Raw genomic sequence first — 18,063 nt, 5'->3', positions numbered from 1 at the left:
CTCTTAAATGTGTAGATTCTGTAGGAAGCCTTCGGCAAACCGCTGAGGCATCTAGCAGTAAGCTTAAGCCATCCGGAACTCTAGTTAATGGAACATCTCAAGGAAGGACAGTAATCAGTCTTCAGAAGGATGCTTTATTCCCTGAAGTGGAAAGCAAAGACATTCCTGTAAGGCTCAGTTCCATTCCAGTTTGGAAAGGCAGCATTGTCTCATATAAACGTCATCTAGGTAAAGATATCTGGAGAACATCGGAAGGTGGTCGTGGATCACCGTACTCAATGCTTGTAGACAGAAATGATCTTTTAGGTAATGTAGAACTTAACTTGGAGAGTGGCTCTTGCTCCAAAGACCCAGTGTCAACCTGCAGATGGGATTTGTTCCCCAAACATGACTTTCAGAATAAGCCATTCCACTTCCATGAAACGGAGATATGTAGACACAGTACTTAACGAAAATAAATCTGTTCCAGTTTCTGCAATTGTTAGTGCTGAAGCACAGCGAGGGAGTTGTAGGAGAAGCGGTCAGGAACAAGGCAGGAAGGACAACTGTAGTTTGAGGCACAGACACCAACTAAAAGGAACCATAATGAGCTTGGATTTGACCTTTGATGCAGGAGCTAGTAACATTTGCGTTGATGTACCAGGCAGGATTTGGAGGTTGTTCAGAATCTTAGTTCTTGGAGCACCTTAAATCTCAGTTTATTTTGTCGTCAAACTATTTAGTCCAATTATATTCCCAAATGCTGCTAAAGTAGTATGTAACAAGAAGATTTAATAGATAGTGACTTTCCATGGTGCTAATAATTTTATTTTATGCAGCTTTAAAACTTAGGATATTCTTTCTGAAATTCTTTTTTTAAAATAAACTTTTTACACTATTTGGTGTTGGTTCCTTTTTTACACTGTTGGTAGCATTGCCCCCAGATCTTACAATTCTGGGAAAAAGTATTCAGATGGAAAAACATCAGAGGATATAAGATCCCTTTAAAAAGTTTACAATTTTGTTGAAAGTGCTTGATCATAAACAATACCCAAAATAAGATTGTAGCTTGTTTCATTGATTTTTCTTGGTTTTTTTAAAAAAAGGATCTCTTAAGATTCGAGATCTCTTGCTCTTGGACAAAATCTTCTCCCAACTTAAATTTATTGTACAATCCATTTTATGCAGCTCATTTCACAATTAGATGGCTACCCTGAAATTCATTTTAAAGGCAGATCTTTTAGAGTCAGTATATAGGGCCTGCTTTCTCTGACAAAATGTAGCATTTTTGCATGCTTGTTTCTTTACCCTTTTCAGAAACTCCCAAGTCGTCATGTATGAAACCATCCAAAAACTCAACGCCTCTTCCTCCAAAGCAGTCTGCGAGATGGCAGGTTGCAAAGGAGCTCTATCAGACGGAGAGCAACTATGTCGATATCTTGACAACCATAATCCAGGTAAGTTGGTGTCAGCTGTTTTTTTCCCCCCAGTGGCTAATGATGATGACTCTGTTGCTGTGCTGCAGTCCAGTACCTCCTTGCCTTCATAAAGTGATCCTTTAAAAGATTAAAAGTCTCCTCTTCAGACTAATAGGACAGCAACTGTTATAATGGCAGGCATGTGTCCCCTATGCACAGTGCATGGCTCAGATCACATTTTAGCGCAAACCATTAATGCCTGAGCTTAGTGCTCGAGTGCCCCTTCTCTCCTTTTCCTTGGCAAAGCGTTGTTTATCTGGTTCAGATATAATGCTAACAATGGCTCAGCAAGCAGCGTGAGAAGGCAAGAAGGGACAAGGTGGGAGCCAAGGGCTGGAGGATCAGAAGCATCGTATACAAACCGATCATCTGCATGTTTGGGTAAAAGAGTAGGAGGCATGTGACTTCAATGCCATAATTGAAAAGCAGGTCACATGCAACCTTTCACTAGCACTAGCTAAAACGTCACGGAAGTGAGCAAGTTCATCAAAACTCTTCCTTTGGCTGAGTGCTAAACAAACTATGAAAAACAGAAGTTGGGGGTTTCTCATCAGGCACTGCAATTTGTAATATGTTACAATGGGTGTAAATGTAAGTTAAGTTGCAGTATGTACTGCTAAATAAATAGGTGCATAGGACTGCATTGTAAGTCCCACTCTCCCATGGGGCTTATGCCAAGTTAAATGTACTTAGAACTTCCGCCTTAAATGGGTTGGGCCATGTTTGTGCAATCAGAGAGAACTTTTGGCATCAAAAGTCAGAGACAAAGAAGAATAAAAATATGGAAGCAAATGGTAGTTTGAAACTAGCACTTAGAATGTAAGGGTTGCTTGAAGGCAGATGTCAGAATTAAAGGGAATTGTGCAGGTTAATTTTAGGAGGCACACTAGATATTCGCCTGTGAAGACTTGGAGGCTTGCATAATTCCTGCCCTGTGGAACCCTGATTGACTATTGTTCTCTGGCACTCGTCTGGTATAATTTTTGTTTGTAGAATTAACTTTTATGTTGGGATTCCCAGTGGTCTCTTTGTAAGGTTTCGATCAGGTCCACCTCTGCTTAGTTATGTGTTAAAGCATCAGCCCATATGTCACGTAGTTGTGGATGCAAGGCTTGTGTTTATTTTACAACCTTGATCAAAAAACAGCTTTCTTGGAGGCCTGCTTTGAGAAGTGGTTGAAAGATCGTGGGCCGCTGGTGTTTTAACTTCCTGCCAAGGAATTCTGTTTTCCATTTCTATTACTATTGATGTGGGTGGGGGTGGGGGTGGGCTAAAAATACTGAAATGTGCTTGATGTGGTGTTGGGTGGTGGGAATCACAACATTAAGCCGCTTGGAACTCCTTGTTGACAAGCACTAATCTGTCTGCAGCAATTGTGTGTAGTGCGTGAAAAGAAACCTGCCTTCAGACATTACAAATGGGACACGTTCATTGTATTTATTCAGCTCCTGTTTGCTTTCCTTTTTCAGGTCTTTCAGGTCCCATTGGAAAAGGAAGGACAGCTTGGAGGCCCCATCCTTGCCCCAGAAGAAATTAAAACCATCTTTGGCAGTATTCCCGACATCCTTGATGTACACATCAAGATTAAGGTTAACTTGTGCAATATAAATAATCCCTCTCTGGGGCTTTGCACTTGAGTTTCAATTTGTTTGTGCCATTCTTTAAAAAAAGATCGTAACACTGCTTAATGCTGGAATTAAGAACGGGGGAAAGCAGAACGTGGGACTACTTTCTAGATTTCTTTGTTAGGGTTAAAGATTTGTTCAGAAATCAGTCCCAGTGTTGTCAGCCTCCAGCAGTTTTGGCTTGAGCCCTAATGGTATGAGATTCTTTATTCAGCGTCAGAATTTAGAGTTCAACAAGTCCAGTAATGCTTCTGTCTTCAGTTGTTTCAGCCGGTGGGTAGCCATGTTAGGCTGTAGCATTTGGTATTTGACTAAGTGAGCTTTGACTCATGAAAGCTTATACCTGGAAAACTTTGTGGGTCTTCAAGGCACTGCTGGACTTGGATTTTGTTCTGTCTTCAATGCTGTTTTTGGGAGTAAGCTTCTGAAAACTGGATTGTATCAAGTGCAGCACTTAACAGTGAAAAATTTCAGCACTCTTGCCAGTTCTCTTTTGTCTGTGCCACACTCTGCCCCCCACCCCCATTCCTCACCCAGATGAATCAATTGAAAGTAACTTGGAAGTGGAAAGTAGCGCAAGCGCAAGGCTGTAATGTGATTCTCTCTTCTTATGAACTGCAAATGCATGGAGAAAATGAACAAGGCACAACCTCTCTGTTCTAGGAGGACCTTGAAGACCTTATGATAAACTGGACTGAAAGCAAAAGTATTGGGGATGTCATTCTTAAATATGTAAGTTTTTCTTATTTAGCTTCAGATACCTTCTCTGAAGTAGATTGAAGGACTGTGGGCTTCTCCTTAGTGCTCATGAAAGAGCTCTTGGTTATGCATTGAGAAGAAGCCTGATTTGATTTATTTTAAAATGTGCTGATCATGGTTATAGCATTGGGGAAAGGTGTTTTGGGTTTCAGTCGTACGCCCAGTTGTATTTGCAAGTCTTAACTGTGAGTCAAGGAATTAAGCCCATAAAACTAGGCATGGAGCTGCAACCTTAGTTCAGTTGCATCTTAGAAATATTAGAAATCATTCTGTGTTATATCACATAACACTTGTCACACAAGACAGTGGCTTGGGTCCAATAGAGGATTTAAATGGATGGAATGGTTTTCACTGGCAGAACATGACTTCCTTGTCTCCCCTCCCTAAAATGCCAGGATTTGGGGCTGCAGTGAGGGCAGGGGGGGGGGAGTGGAGAGTGAGGAAGTTGTGTTCTATGGGCAGAAATGTTCCTCTGGATCAAAGCCATGATTATTTTTATCCTTGATTTGAATCAGTGATTTTTAAAAAGTTGTATGGACTTGTATGTAGGTGATGCATAGTCCCAGTCTGCAAAACTGTTGTTAGAGTAAGACAGGACAAATGTAGTGACTTTTACAGAATCCGTTACAAGCATGCTCTGGAGGACTGGATGGCTTTATACATGTTACATTATCCTTGCATGTTATGTGCAGGTCAACTTTCTGCCTACGCCGCTTCCGTGCTCTTATGGTCAAATCATAAGTGCATAGGTGGTATACTGAACTGGTACATCGAGGTCAGTAATGTCTGCTCAGACCAGCAGAAACTCTCCAGGGTGTCAGGCGGAGGTCTTTCATATCACCTCCCACGTGGTCCTTTCAACTGGAGATGCCATAGCCTGAACCTGGGACCTTCGCATGCCAAGCAGGTGCTCTTTTAGCTAGGAAATCCTAGAAAGAGGATGCAGTGGCAAAGTGCAATGAATCTTTGTGTGCTGACTTTAGAGTTGCAGAGCAAGGCATGAGCCATCACTTGACAAGGGAATCTGTTTTGTTTGAGGTGCCAGCTAGCTCTCTGTTCCTCTGGCATCTCTCTGTGGCCAAAGCCATCTGGCTGGTTGTCTCGAAGTATCTCGCAGAGCCGTTATATGATAGACAGCAGTCCCTGTTAAAACCAACGCTCTTCAGACATGGAAGTAAGAGTGCTTATTGTATAGTCTCATGTGGTTTAGCAATATATTAAGATACTTCTATATATGATGGGTAACTTATTTGACATGAAGCATCAATGGAAGTTAAAGGACAAGGAGGCTATTCCTGTATTTTACCCGTGTGTACCTTGCAAATGAGAGCTCTGCATTGTCTTTCAGTCAAAAGACTTGTTGAAAACGTACCCTCCCTTCGTGAACTTCTTTGAAATGAGCAAGGAAACTATTACCAAGTGCGAAAAACAGAAGCCAAGGTTTCATGCTTTCCTGAAGGTAATATTTTTCTGTTTGCTGTTTCTTTCCACCTCTGATGTGAGAATGGATTTTTTTTTTTTTGTAATCTTCAGAACAGTTGCCATTTTTCCGAAGAGTCTTGGCTTTGAAAATGAAGACAAGCAATCATAGTTATGGGCACAGAGGAAGACCCCAGATGTTGAAAATCTTTCTTTATATAATAGGGATGTTTGCAGTTTAAAAATTAAATAAGTCATTGTACTGTTTTAGATCAGGTGTCTGTAACCTCTGAGTCTGCAGGCACCTTTAGGATTTCATGAGGATGATGAATACCAGCGCAAGCAAAATAGGTAGCCAGGGGTTGGTGGCGGGGAGAGAAGTCAACACGGAGTCACACTTGAAGGAAAGCCCCGCAGAGGATGGGAGTGGGAACAGGGACCGAAGCAGGCTTGTACAGAGAAGGCTCCTGCTGTCCTGGCGTTATGCAAACTCTGCAATACTGAATTATTCAGAAGGGCTTTTTTTACACAGGTAATATGGCTGTGCGGTAAGGAAATGTTTAAAAGAGATGCTTCGAAAGAAGGATGGGGACTGTAGACTATACTACTGTGCATTGGCTGTTAATTGTCATTTATTATGTCATGTTAAATTATGTTGTATTTCAACATTGTTTCATATCTCTATGAGCTTGTTTTCAAATTTCTGCCATGTTTATCAAATGTCTCAGCTGTTGATCATATCACTGTGTAATCCTCCTGGAGTCTCAGTGAGAAAGGCAGACTATGAATCACATACACAAATAAATAAGGCACCAAAGGAGGACTTTTACCCCATTCAGGGTAGTGCGGTCACTTTCCTATTGGCTAGTTATCTGTTCTGCTTGCTCAGTGCTTGGCAGCCGGTCCCAAGCTTTGTAGCATCCCTGCCCCTGCTGTTGCTGCCACCCCAGACTCGGTAGCCTGGATGATCCACAGCAAGGCTGTCTGTTCCAGGCTCCCCACTCCTCTGCCCCCTGTCTGATCTGCAGCACCGGCTTACCTGACCCTGGATCCTTCTGCAGTGAGGAGCATGGAGAGGAGAGCATGAAGGCAGCCAATGACTTGGCCTGCCTTTGCAATGTCCCACCCACCTCCCTTGGGGGAATTGCTGGCAAATGCCATGATGAGGATCATTAGTTTAGACGGGGTGTTTTCTTGCAGAATTTAACAAAAAAGTTGAGATGATACTTAGGTCCTCTACTGTTGTTATCGGTAATGGGGGACGGGGAGGTTAATACTTACAATGCAGCTCTTATGAATTGCCTATTGAGCTGTTGGTTTAGCTAGCCCCAAATTCCAACCATATGTTTAAAGCCCATGTTTAAACCCCATTATTGACATATGGCATCTTATTTTCAAAAAAGACCTATGGAGACAGGTGGCGTCTTTATGAAAACGGGTGTGGGGAAACCACTTGATATTCCAAAGTAGTTAAGGCAACATAATGGTCTCATTTGGTGCCTAGGACTAAATTGTTTAAATCCCTTTGTTCCTTTGGGACCACTAATATCCTCTGTTTACTCTGTAGATAAATCAAGCTAAGCCAGAATGTGGACGCCAGAGTCTGGCGGAGCTTCTCATCCGACCTGTACAGAGGCTGCCCAGCGTTGCTCTTCTTCTTAATGGTATGTCTTTGGCCTCGTTTGTCAAGTCTGTTGAATAATTTAACTTACTAGTGTGGTCTGACACAGTTAAACATGGTCAGTGATGTTGCAAGCATTTTGGAGAACTTGAACCTCTCCTGCATCCATTTGTAGCTCACCAGAGATGTAATCAGGTGTGTGTATTTAAAAGGGTACAAGTGCGGTACTGTTGCCTTCATACTCACTATCGATCTTTAATTGAAGTCCACCCTTTCATTAAATTAAGTCCAAGGTGACTTGTTTAAAATCTCCAGAAACATTATAAAAATCAACGGAAGCTGAGAAGTCCATTAGAATCAGCTACATTTGCAGAAGAGCATGTGTCTTCGAGGGGCAAAGGTGGTGCTAAAAGCTAGTTGGAACATTAAGGTTTTGCTCAGAGGAAACGGCTTTCTCTGCTTGCTTCTTCTCCCACCCCATCCCCAACCTTTGATCTTCTCTTTGCGTTTAAAGTTAATACTCTAATCCCCATTGTGGACCCTTTTTTCTCAGCTACGACCCCGGAAACCAGGTCAAAGAGGCTTTACAGTATTACTAAAAGATGGTTTTGGGGTAGTGCCACAAGGGTGTTTCAACAATGCCTGGCTACATAGTAAAGCTCTTTCACAGCCAGGAAAGCTAGGAACGTTCCCCCTTTGAAAAGGCAAAGGTGTGTTGTTTTTTGAAAAGGCCATGAGTCACAACTCTGCCCCATAGATCTCTGGATATTGGCAGGCTTTCTAACAGGAATGCGTGTCTAGTGTCAGGATGAAAAGTCATGCTCTTTAATGCTTTCCTATTATTAGACCTTAAGAAACACACTGCAGAAGACAATCCTGACAAGGCGACACTAGAGAGAGCTATTGAGTCACTGAAAGAAGTCATGACGTAAGTAGCTGTCGTTATCACAGCCTGGAAAAGAACGCTTTTTATTCTGACAAACACGGGAAGACGTTTGCTCCCTGTGAATGGTGCTTTAGCTTGTCTCTTGTATACTTCTGGCTCGTTTCTGCAAATAGTAAAACTCACTGGCTGATTTTTCCAGAATTACAGTGGACCTACTTCTGTGTCAAAGTAGCTAGATGCTGAGCTGAGTGTCGAGGCTGGGGTTCCATTCAGTTGCCTTGATCTTAACTGGGACTTGGATCATTCAGTTCTAGAAAATTAAAGCTTTTTTGCCTCTAGCACAGTTTCCCCTCTGACAGCTTAGCTTGTAACGAGAGGTTCCTTTCTGCATGAGCATGTATGCCATAGTTCCTTACTGTTGAAACCTTTTGCGGAAGGAGTAGGATGGAGGGATGAAGTTGGTCTCGTTTACTTTTATTCTGGTGCAAGAACATTTCTTCTGGTTATGAGGTATGCTGTGGAAATTTTCCTTTGCTTTGCTGTCGTGAGTACAAGTGAAAATGATGAGCTTTTAACTGTGCATCTCTCCGGCCCCAGCTGTCTTTTTGAATGAACTATGAATGGCCTGATCCATAAAAGGCTAGAAACGACTATCTGCTATCTGATTTGGTCCATAATGCAGGGAATCTCTTAATGCTGGAATGTGTTTGAAAATTGCCTCTGTTCCTGGGACATTCTGCTTGAAGTGTTTGTGCTTCAGAATAGCACAAGGGTTGGATCTAGGCTAGATTTTTTCATCAGCTGAGCAGAACTTTCCTGACCTCGCCCCCCCCCTGCATTGTAGACCACTGAGCTCCATGAACTGCTGCTCCTGGGCTGGGAGTCCCTGAGGAATGATACAAGTGGAGTCATTAACAGGAAGAGGGAATTGGCAGAAATTGACTATTTTTTCCAGTTAGTTGAAAACTTAATCTGGATCCTATCTCAAGACAGTAGTAATTGACTTTGGTTGCAAGGGGGTGGTAGATACTAAAGGCAGCGGCTGTCTGGTATAGAGCCAAGCAGCCTTTCCAGTAGAGCGAAGGCTCAAGGAGTGTCTGTTTTGATGACATGATGGGAGAGGTAGCAGCTTATGATCCCCCCCTCCCCCCCCAGTTCTCAGGCTTTCCTGGTCTAAAAGACCTTTTTGTAGTCCAACTTCTGATATTTCCACCGCTAAGCGATCTTGTATCTCTGTCCTCCACAGTCCTCCTTCCTGCAGATCAGTGCCAGTAAATCAGATGCCAAAAATAATGCTACTGTAAATAAAGATGTGTCCATAAATAATGCAACTGTAAATAAAGATGTGTCCATAAATTGTATTTTTACTCCTTCCTTGATTTTTTGGTACAATAATCAAGCTTTCTTACATGTGGCATAATTCAAGGGCAGTGCTAGTGACTAGAGGCATGTCTTAAACTAGACATGAGGTGCATAGAATAAATACTGCCTGGTTTTCTCTTGTGTGCCCAGTGTTGTATGTCAACAGGGCCCATACAAGAGTATAAGAACTCTATGGGTAAGCAGCTAGCTTTTGTTTACAGAAAAAAAATTAAGGTCCCTTAAGTAGGTGGTAGATTTTTTGGTCCTTGTATAATATGTACTCGGGAGCCAAACTTTTCTTTTCCATAGTGAATATAAATTTAACTGAATATAAATTTATCTGAAGCCTTTTCTCATGTAAATGATCGAATTATTGTTCTTTTCTCCAGGCACATTAACGAAGATAAAAGAAAAACGGAGGCTCAAAGGCAGATTTTTGATGTTGTCTATGAAGTTGATGGCTGTCCGGTAAGTAATGGCTTAGGCTGGTGGGGAGGAGAATAAAGGAGAAGCTCTTTGGACAGATACAGCCATGACAGTTGAGTGAATGGACTGGGAAAATGCATGCTGTACGTTGCCTTGCCAAAGGTAAGTGGGTGTGAATTTAATCTGTAATCGAGAAGGAAAGCCCAAGAAGAGAGAGAGAGAGAGTGTGTGTGTGTGTGTGTATAAAATATCTATAAACAGGTTTGTGTGTGCCTATATGCAGTATTCAAAATAAGGTACAAGCTAACAATCATAGATCACCTTAAACATAATCGGATAACCAACACGCTGAATATAATTTTCAAAATCGCCTAACTCACTCAACAGCAACAGGTTCAGTGTAGAAAGGTTCTGTGAAAAAGGCTAGCTTTCACAGTGCTTGAAGTCTATGGAGGGTGGGGGCCCTTGTATTTAGTACCATTTTAGCCATCAGGCACTATACCTGTCTTAATGAAAGGTGCCAAATCGTTAGCAACTGCTCCAAAGACCTCAGCTGGTGAGTAGGCTTTTATGGGAAGAGACAGTCCTTTAGGCATGGGAGGTGAGGGTCCCAGGTCATGAATAATATTAATAATAATTATTGTGCTTACATACCACTCTTCTAGACAGATTAATGCCCCACCTAGAGTGGCAAACAAGTTAGTGTTATTATCCCGACAATGCAGCTGGGGAGCTGGGGCTCAGAGGAGTGGCTTACTCAAGGTCACCTACCGAGCTCATGGCAGTAGTGGGATTTGCAGCCGAAACACTTAACCTCTGTGAGTCCAGAAACCAATCAAGTGATCAGTCAAGCTGTTTCAGAATGTTTGTCAAATGCACCCAGTTGCCAACGCCTGTTGTCAAACCTTTAGCTGTATTTGGTATCTGTAGGTTGGTGTGACCTATTTATAGGGAATGCTGTTAGTTAGGGTAAGGAATACTTGTGAGTGGAATGGTCTTTCATGTTTAATGTCTAGGAAAAGGATGGGGCAATGAGAGGACTTAATGTGAGTGTACAAATGTTGTGGAATTGCTTGGAGAGAAATATGTTCAAGCCATGTTTTTGCTTTCTGGTGTCATTTTTGCTTTCTGGTGCCATTTTTGGATTTTGAGCCCTATGGAATGAGCAACATCTGGTGTAAAACTTAGGGTGTTATATTCCTTGAACTTTTGAGGTAGAGCTGGTCTTCTAGTTAATCTACAGGAATCCCACGAAGCAACTGTCCAGCGTCCTAGTTCACCGGGCAGGCGTGCCACTATACTTAATACATTAAATGTTTCAGATTTAAAGTCCAATTTGCTTCTTGTTTCATTTGTTTTTTGAGGATGCAGCAGCAGCTTGGTTAACTTTCTCTAATAAGCATTTCCCGTCCCCTCTAGGCTAATCTCTTGTCGTCTCACCGGAGTCTAATTCAGCGCCTGGAAACAGTTGCTCTAGGCGATGACCTTTGTGACCGAGGGGAGCAGGTCACTCTGTTCCTTTTCAATGACTGCCTGGAGGTAAGTCTACAGATGTTCATTTGGCTGTGGCATTCCGGAACGGCTTGCAACCCAGAGGAATAAATAGAAGCCCAAATACCTGGAACTCCAGAGGGCAAATGGAGCGTATTCTTTGTCTTGACAGCAAGCATTATGCTGCAGAGCCCATTCAGTCAGTTGGTAAGTAGTGCTGGACACAAGCTGTCACAGAGAACACTTTTATTTTCTCTGACTTAATACTTTGTAGCTCAATATGTAGGGATTAGAGGGAAAGATGGAGCAACTTTCTCCTGTGTCTCGTTGCTGGCAAGGAAGGATTTGCTGAAGAGAGAAACGCTCTCACAGAGGTCCTTTCACTAATTCCTTCCCCTTTCTGTCTTGCCCAGGTTCTTGGGAAGGATGTGTGTGTAGTACCTAGGAATTAAATAGGCTTTAATTCCTCATAATACCTATAGCTAAGCTATATGCCTTGTGTCTGTGTGCATGTCTGAGAGATCCAGATTCTGCAGCGAGAGCCTGAGTTCTGTGATCTGAATAAATCAGGCCAATTGAAGAAATTTGTATAACTTCTCTTCGTAGCACAGTTTGATTTATTTGTTAAGTCTTTTTGGTTTCCGTCTCTCCATATAGCTACCTTGATGGCTGTTTAGAGCAGCATATAAAACTGTTGTACAAAGTAAAAGCATAATCCAGCAGCAAGGAACTAAGATAAAAATAAAGTGGCACCTAAAAGCTATTCAGTTAATGTTAAGTTAAAACATTGGAGGTGGGTCCTAACATTAAAACAAGCAGTGGCATAAAAGCAGAGAGAGATGGAGTTAGGAATTTATTTAAACAGCAGCAGCAGCTTAAATGTTTCTGTGCTTTCCTTTAGCAATGTCCACACACCTACTGAGCATATCTTTGTAGAGCCATTAGGGACACAAATGTAAGCCCCCCCCCCAGTTAAATGAAAGGAAACACTGTGTGCAATATTTTTTTCTGGTGCCCCTGAGAATTGCAGAGCAGATATGTCCCAACCTGTGGCTGAGAGACGCTTTTCTCACTGTATGTAATTGCGCAGTATTGCAGTTGTAGTCTGAGATGGTTGAGCAGAACAGTGTCTGTAGTGCAGCTGTCTTAGAGGTAGCTCAGCTACCGTCTGTAGGCTGTCTTGCCTAAAAAAGTGCTGTCCTGGCTTGATGGCTGCCATCTCATCTACAATGTGTGGGTCTGCTCCCTTAGTTAATCCACAGCTTTCCAAACGAGCTGCATGTTAACCGGGACACATCGAAAGGGCTGAGATAGATGGGAAGGAATACCAATTCTACTGTGTAGTCATTGATTTTTTACAGATATGTAAGCCTGTCCGTAACTGGACACAGGCACAACCCACTAACTTCAATGGGGCTTATGCCCAATTAAATGAGCAAAGGATTGCAGCATCAGTTAAGCAGGAGCCAAGTTATCAGTGGATGAATTCTGTTGGGATAATGCCTCCTCCCTGGCCAAGTGTCATATCAGCTTCCTGCCTCTTAGAATTTATTTGAAACTAGCCTCTCAGATCTGTGTAATTGAGTACAGTGTGTACTTATTAGCGTGAAAGAACGACTTCAACAGCCTCTTTTTTTGCTGTCCTTCTCAGCAGTCTTGCGATCCCCAGCGCCCACTTGATAGTGAGCAAATGCGAGAGGAGGCTAGATGGCTTTTCACTTCTTTGGGAGTGATGCCTCTTGGTTACACTGGCGTAACCCCTCTAGATCAGTCTGTCTCTTGGTACTCTTTGCAATCCCACTTCTGTTTCAAGTGTTCATGGCAGTGGTTCAGCAGCATATGAATTCTCATGGGGCTTAGTTTTATTTAATGCAGGTAAATATCGGGTTAGGGTGTGTCTCTGTTTTTGGTTATGTGTATGTTTTTGTGTAGTCATCCAAGCAGTATGAACAGTAACTGCAGCTGAAACGCTACTGAGCTAGGAGGATAAAAACAAATTGGGTTTCTAGCATGGCCGAAGCTATAAAGCACACGTTCGTTGTGGTTTGTACAAGTCATACTGCTAGGAGATGTAAAACTCTTGCATGCCAATCCATCTTAAATGGTCACAAGATACTTTGGGCCTTGGCTGTGACAAGAGATGTTAATGCTTGAGCAGATGGGCCTTTGAGCTTTAAATGTTGGGATTGTGGGAAGGAGTGTTGTGTGCATGCATACATGAACACTGTTAGTCCACCATGCAAGCAAAAAAGTACCATTTTGGTTGCTGAACTCAGCTTCGAAGCATCTTAACGTTAAAGTCTGGGGGAGAGAGAGTAGGCCTCAGCAGGCAAAGTTTCATTTCATCAAACCCTGTAATGCTCTTGCCTTGAACCTTGATGATCTCCAGTCTCATTTTGGGGGGCATCATTCCGAAACACTTCTTCTGCCCTTTGCTAGTCAGGGAGATCAAGAAGATGACCCTTGTTGAGATGAGCCAGTTTGGTGTAGTGGTTAAGAGCAGCAGGGCTCTAATCTGGAGAACCGGGTTTGATTCCCTACTCTTCCACTTGACGCCAGGTGGCTGACCGTGGGTCAATCACAGCTCTTTTAGAGCTCTCTCATCCCCACCTACGTCACAGGCTGATTGTTGTGGGGATAATAATGACATACTCTGTAAACTGCTCTAAGTGGGCGTTAAGTTGTCCTGAAGGGTGGTATATAGATCAAATGCTGCTGCTGCTGTTGTTATGAGCCCACCTGTCCCACGCCTGGTGCCTCTAAACTTGGGACTCCAGTGCTTGGGCTGACTCCCTGCTGTGCCCATAGTGGTAATGGCAGTAAAGAGTAGGAGTAGTTTGATACTTGTTGGCAGTTCTCTGTTCCCCGAGGTCATCTGCCATTACCTGGTTGTCACGGCCTTTAGAGCCACTGGCCAGAATGCAGGGAATCGGCATCTAGCTTGTCTCAGTGCAGCGTCTCCTTTGGCCCTCAGGCAGGCAGGCTGTGCCACTCTTCCTTTGGAAACCTCTAATCACCTCCTTTGGAGACCTCCTATCACAATGGGCTTTAAAATGCTTTTTCTAGCTTGTAAGGTTGCGGAGATATGCATGTGGACAGCTTTTTGTAAATTCAGATCAGACTGCTAGTGGGGGCTTCAGTGTTCTGTGCGGCACCTTGCCCCTCCCCATGGCTAGCAGAAGCAGCATGAACTGTGCAAATTAAATGGCATGTTTTTTACATGTCACAGAACATGACATTTCTGTCAAGGGAGCTCAAATTATGCAGTAGCTGTGTGTGGGCATGCACAGCATAAATTTATCTATAATATACAAATATTGCGAATCTGTTGGCTACATTGTTGTCTTAGATGGGCTATTGATTTCTCATTGGAAACAGAATCTGTAGGTGACACTGGATTGGATGGGAAGACTTTTTATTCGCCAGGGTGGCTGCACGTTCTCTGCATCTACACAGAGTTTGACTTCTGGCTCAGTTTAGGCATCCTTCAGCAATCTTCAGTGCTGGAGCCACTTGTTTTGTATACACGTGATCTGAGGCTTGCTTTCCTTTGTTAGTTATGCATAGTAAGCACTGGGAAAGGTTGTTATTCTGCCTGAGATCCTGGAACTTGCAGGACAAGTGTACTGGTGGTATGACTGTTTCATACGTTCATACCATCTTCACAACTCCATGTTTGCTTGTGAGTTCCATTGAAATGAGTGGGATTCAGTCCTAAATGTAACTACCTGTGCATAAAGTGATGGTCACTACTTGGAAATTCTTAGTACAGTTCCTCTGTACAAGCCATATATGGTGCTAGAACATTCTGTTAAGTACAAGGCAGAAAAGAGGAGAGACGTGTGCTAGGATTTGCCATGTGGTTTTCAAGAGAACATAAAAGCTGTGAATCCTCATAAAAAATGGGGAACTTGGCATTTTAAGTAGGAACATAAATCCATATGTTGCAAATTGCTTAGGATTTTCAGAAGCAGCTGTCTGCTACAGAACTTATCGTCTAAAGGTCTTGGGGAATATTGGAGTTCATGTTTAATAACTTTCTTCTTAACTTTCATAACAGGTTGCAAGGAAACGGCACAAAGTCATTGGAGGTTTCAAGAGTCCACATGGTCATACCAGACCACCTGCGTCTCTCAAACACATCGTCCTCATGCCCCTGTCACAGATCAAGAAAGTCCTAGACATCCGAGAGACAGAAGGTCTGAACATTTGGAGCAGAACTACTAATAACTTGGTTTTGGTGGGGTGGGTGTTTTAAGGAGTAATACATAGAGTGGTGACTTCAAAACACTGATATGTTTTGGCACAGCGTAATGGCAAGATCTCTTCCAAAGAGCTTTTGTCCACAGGTCAGGGAGCTGGAAGTAACCATTAAAAGGAGTGCAGAGGGAAGACAGTCAAATGTCAATTTTGAACCTGTGGCTGGAAAGAATCGCTCTTGATGCTTTTAGAGCATATTGCCCTTCTCTATTGAGTGTTTCCACATGTCTTGGTGCAGTACTTTTCTTAAAATAACACCCCATTTGAGGAGTGTTGCTTGCTTTCAAGGTAGCTTTTTTTCTTGGAGGCTCCTGAGTGGCATTCTAATTTTAAGCTTGCATTCCTATCCAAAATTCCCCAGTGGGCTTGCTGAACTTTCTGTAAACGGAGTTCATTATAGGACTGTAGGCCCCTCTCAAAGCAATGTGAGTTGTTCTGTGTATTGAGTGCTGTGGTTTCTAATATCCTAGCAGCAAATATTAAGCTACAACTACTGGACCGATTCTCTGGCCATAAGTTAGGAAAATGTTTCATATCAAGAATTTCCTTTTTTATTTTCTTTATTTATAGTCACTGAGACTCAAGGTGGATTACCCAATGTAAATCAAGGCAATCAATAGGATGATATGTCTAATAAGCAATGACTAGGATTGTAGAAATTTGAAACAATTCAGAACATGGTATTATATGTCTAGAAACACAAAGCATTTTCTGGACCAATCTGCTCCTAGGTAGCCCTGTTTCCCTTACGAAAATGTCCTCCTGGACAAGTCTATTTTAATGTTTGTGAAATGCCAGGAGTGTGGCAGCCTTCCTGACCTCCTCAGGCAAGCCATTCTACAGGTTGGGGGCCAGTACAGAGAAGGCATCTGTGCAGGCAATTGTTGATAACACCTATTGGCAGAGTGATGCCTGCAAAAAGCACTGTTCAAATGAGAAAAGTTGGTTTTGCAGGACATAGGTAGAAAGGTGGTCTTGCAGATAGGGAAGTCCAAGGCCAGGAAGGCCATTGCATATGATAGCCAATACCTTGAATCGAGCTTGGCAACTGATGAGCAGCCATTGGAGTTGATATTCAAGTTGGGAGGGGGGGTCTCCTTGTGAGTTAAAGAAATTAGCATTCAAGGAGATGTAGTGAGAGGGGGTTACTGGAAAATCTCCACCTATGTATACCAGGATTGTTCCCTTAGAGCACTCTCAAATAGACAGATATTCTACAGGAAAGGTTTCTTTATGAACAGAGCAACAAAAAGGAAACACACAGAAAATCACACACAGAACTAACTAGGCAATGGGAAAGCAGTTTTGGGGAAAGGGTGATATTTATGAGTCTCAGAGGGAAGGAGGAGGTCCACGGAGGAGCAGCAAAACAACCGGTGTTATACAGAGAGAAGGAGCCCAACAGAGTGCGGGGTGCGGGAGTAGGTACCACAACACACACACGTGCGCGCACATCCTCTTCCCCCCCTCCCTTCCTTCCTTAATGGCTTTTGCAGAGGTAGGACAATAAGTTGGGAAAGGTGTGATATGACTATCTTGGTAATCTTGACCTGGTAAGTAGGGCTGTGGTATTCGAGTTTCGCTTCGAGGAAAGATACCCGAAGCGGACCTGATTCGGCAAGCTTCAGTATTCCCAAAGCAAAGCTTTCCGAAGCATTTGGAAATGCTTCAGAAAGCTTCGGAGCTTGTTTAAAGGGCTGCAAGCAGCAGCAGGGCCCTTTAAACATCAACTCCCTCACTTCCCCCCCCACCTACCTTGTGGTGGCTCCGGGCCGGCTCCTCTGCCGTTGCCCGAGCCTGTGGGATGGTGGGGAAGGCCAGAGCCGCCGTCTTCAGCCCTTCCTGCTCCTTAAATGGCCGCGGCGCGACGGCCATTAGAGGGGCAGGAAGGGCTGGAGGCGGCAGCAGCGACTTCTGGCAAGGGGTTTATGATATTTCATATCCATAAATTGCCCTTTTAGTGTGATGGAGGGGTCTGACTGCTAACAGAGTGACTGCAGGATAGGTCTAATAAGTTGCTCTGCCTAGCTGCAAGCATTCTACACCAACTGGAGTCTCTAAGTTGACTTCAAGAGGGAGACCTATGAAGAGTTCATTACAGTAGTCTCGTCTTGATGTAACCATGGCATGGATCCAGGTGGCAGGATTGGTCGTCAGGTTGGGGGGCATCTTTCAGGTTAAACTAAGTTGGAAAAAAAACCCTTTTTGTGGCAGTATTAACTTGCAGAACTGTTCTGGCATGTATGCTTGGTTTGTGGTGTACTTAACTACCAGAATTTAGAGAGCAGACTACAGGACTGTGTGAGCTCTCCTCTTCGTTACAAATTCCCTCTGGGTTCGGTACATCATGTTACCATCACCACCCTGTGTTGAAATGAAGCCTGGAGCCATTTTTAGACTCACTTTGTTAACCCTGATAAATACCACATTTCCAAAGTGGGTTTGGGTTTCTTCAGGTCCTTTTTCAACTTCGCTTAATTAAAACAGTATGCAATACTAAACTGGGACAAGGTGTAGTGTAGACGCAGGGCAAGAACAGACGTGATCCTTTATTTCCCTCCCGATTCCTAAATGCCTAATTAATTAATAGTACTGTCTATTCTGCTCACTTGAAAGAGCTTGATAGCAGTTCCGTGGGTGTACAACAAATAATTCCAGAGTACGGAGAACGGCAAGCAGCATCACACCTGCAAAGTAACAGTGCTTAAATGGTGTGTCATTGCAATGCTTGTTATGCTGTGTGTGTGTGTATGGTGT

General features: G+C 43.1%; 1 protein-coding gene across 1 annotated transcript in view; it reads left to right on the top strand.

Moving 5' to 3' along the window:
• ECT2 (epithelial cell transforming 2) overlaps positions 1-18,063 on the top strand; it is a 48,030-nt gene that overhangs the window by 17,005 nt on the left and 12,962 nt on the right. The window contains exons 12-20 of the mRNA XM_054982921.1: positions 1,297-1,436; positions 2,927-3,046; positions 3,746-3,814; positions 5,190-5,300; positions 6,828-6,924; positions 7,728-7,809; positions 9,519-9,597; positions 10,975-11,094; positions 15,107-15,245. Coding sequence (XP_054838896.1) covers positions 1,297-1,436; positions 2,927-3,046; positions 3,746-3,814; positions 5,190-5,300; positions 6,828-6,924; positions 7,728-7,809; positions 9,519-9,597; positions 10,975-11,094; positions 15,107-15,245 — 957 coding nt within the window. The remainder of the gene's footprint in view (positions 1-1,296; positions 1,437-2,926; positions 3,047-3,745; positions 3,815-5,189; positions 5,301-6,827; positions 6,925-7,727; positions 7,810-9,518; positions 9,598-10,974; positions 11,095-15,106; positions 15,246-18,063) is intronic.

This window comes from Eublepharis macularius, chromosome 6 (assembly GCF_028583425.1).
Source record: "Eublepharis macularius isolate TG4126 chromosome 6, MPM_Emac_v1.0, whole genome shotgun sequence".
NCBI lineage: Eukaryota > Metazoa > Chordata > Lepidosauria > Squamata > Eublepharidae > Eublepharis > Eublepharis macularius.
The sequence above is the reverse complement of the archived record's forward strand: the minus strand, read 5'-3'. Positions and strand labels throughout refer to the sequence as shown.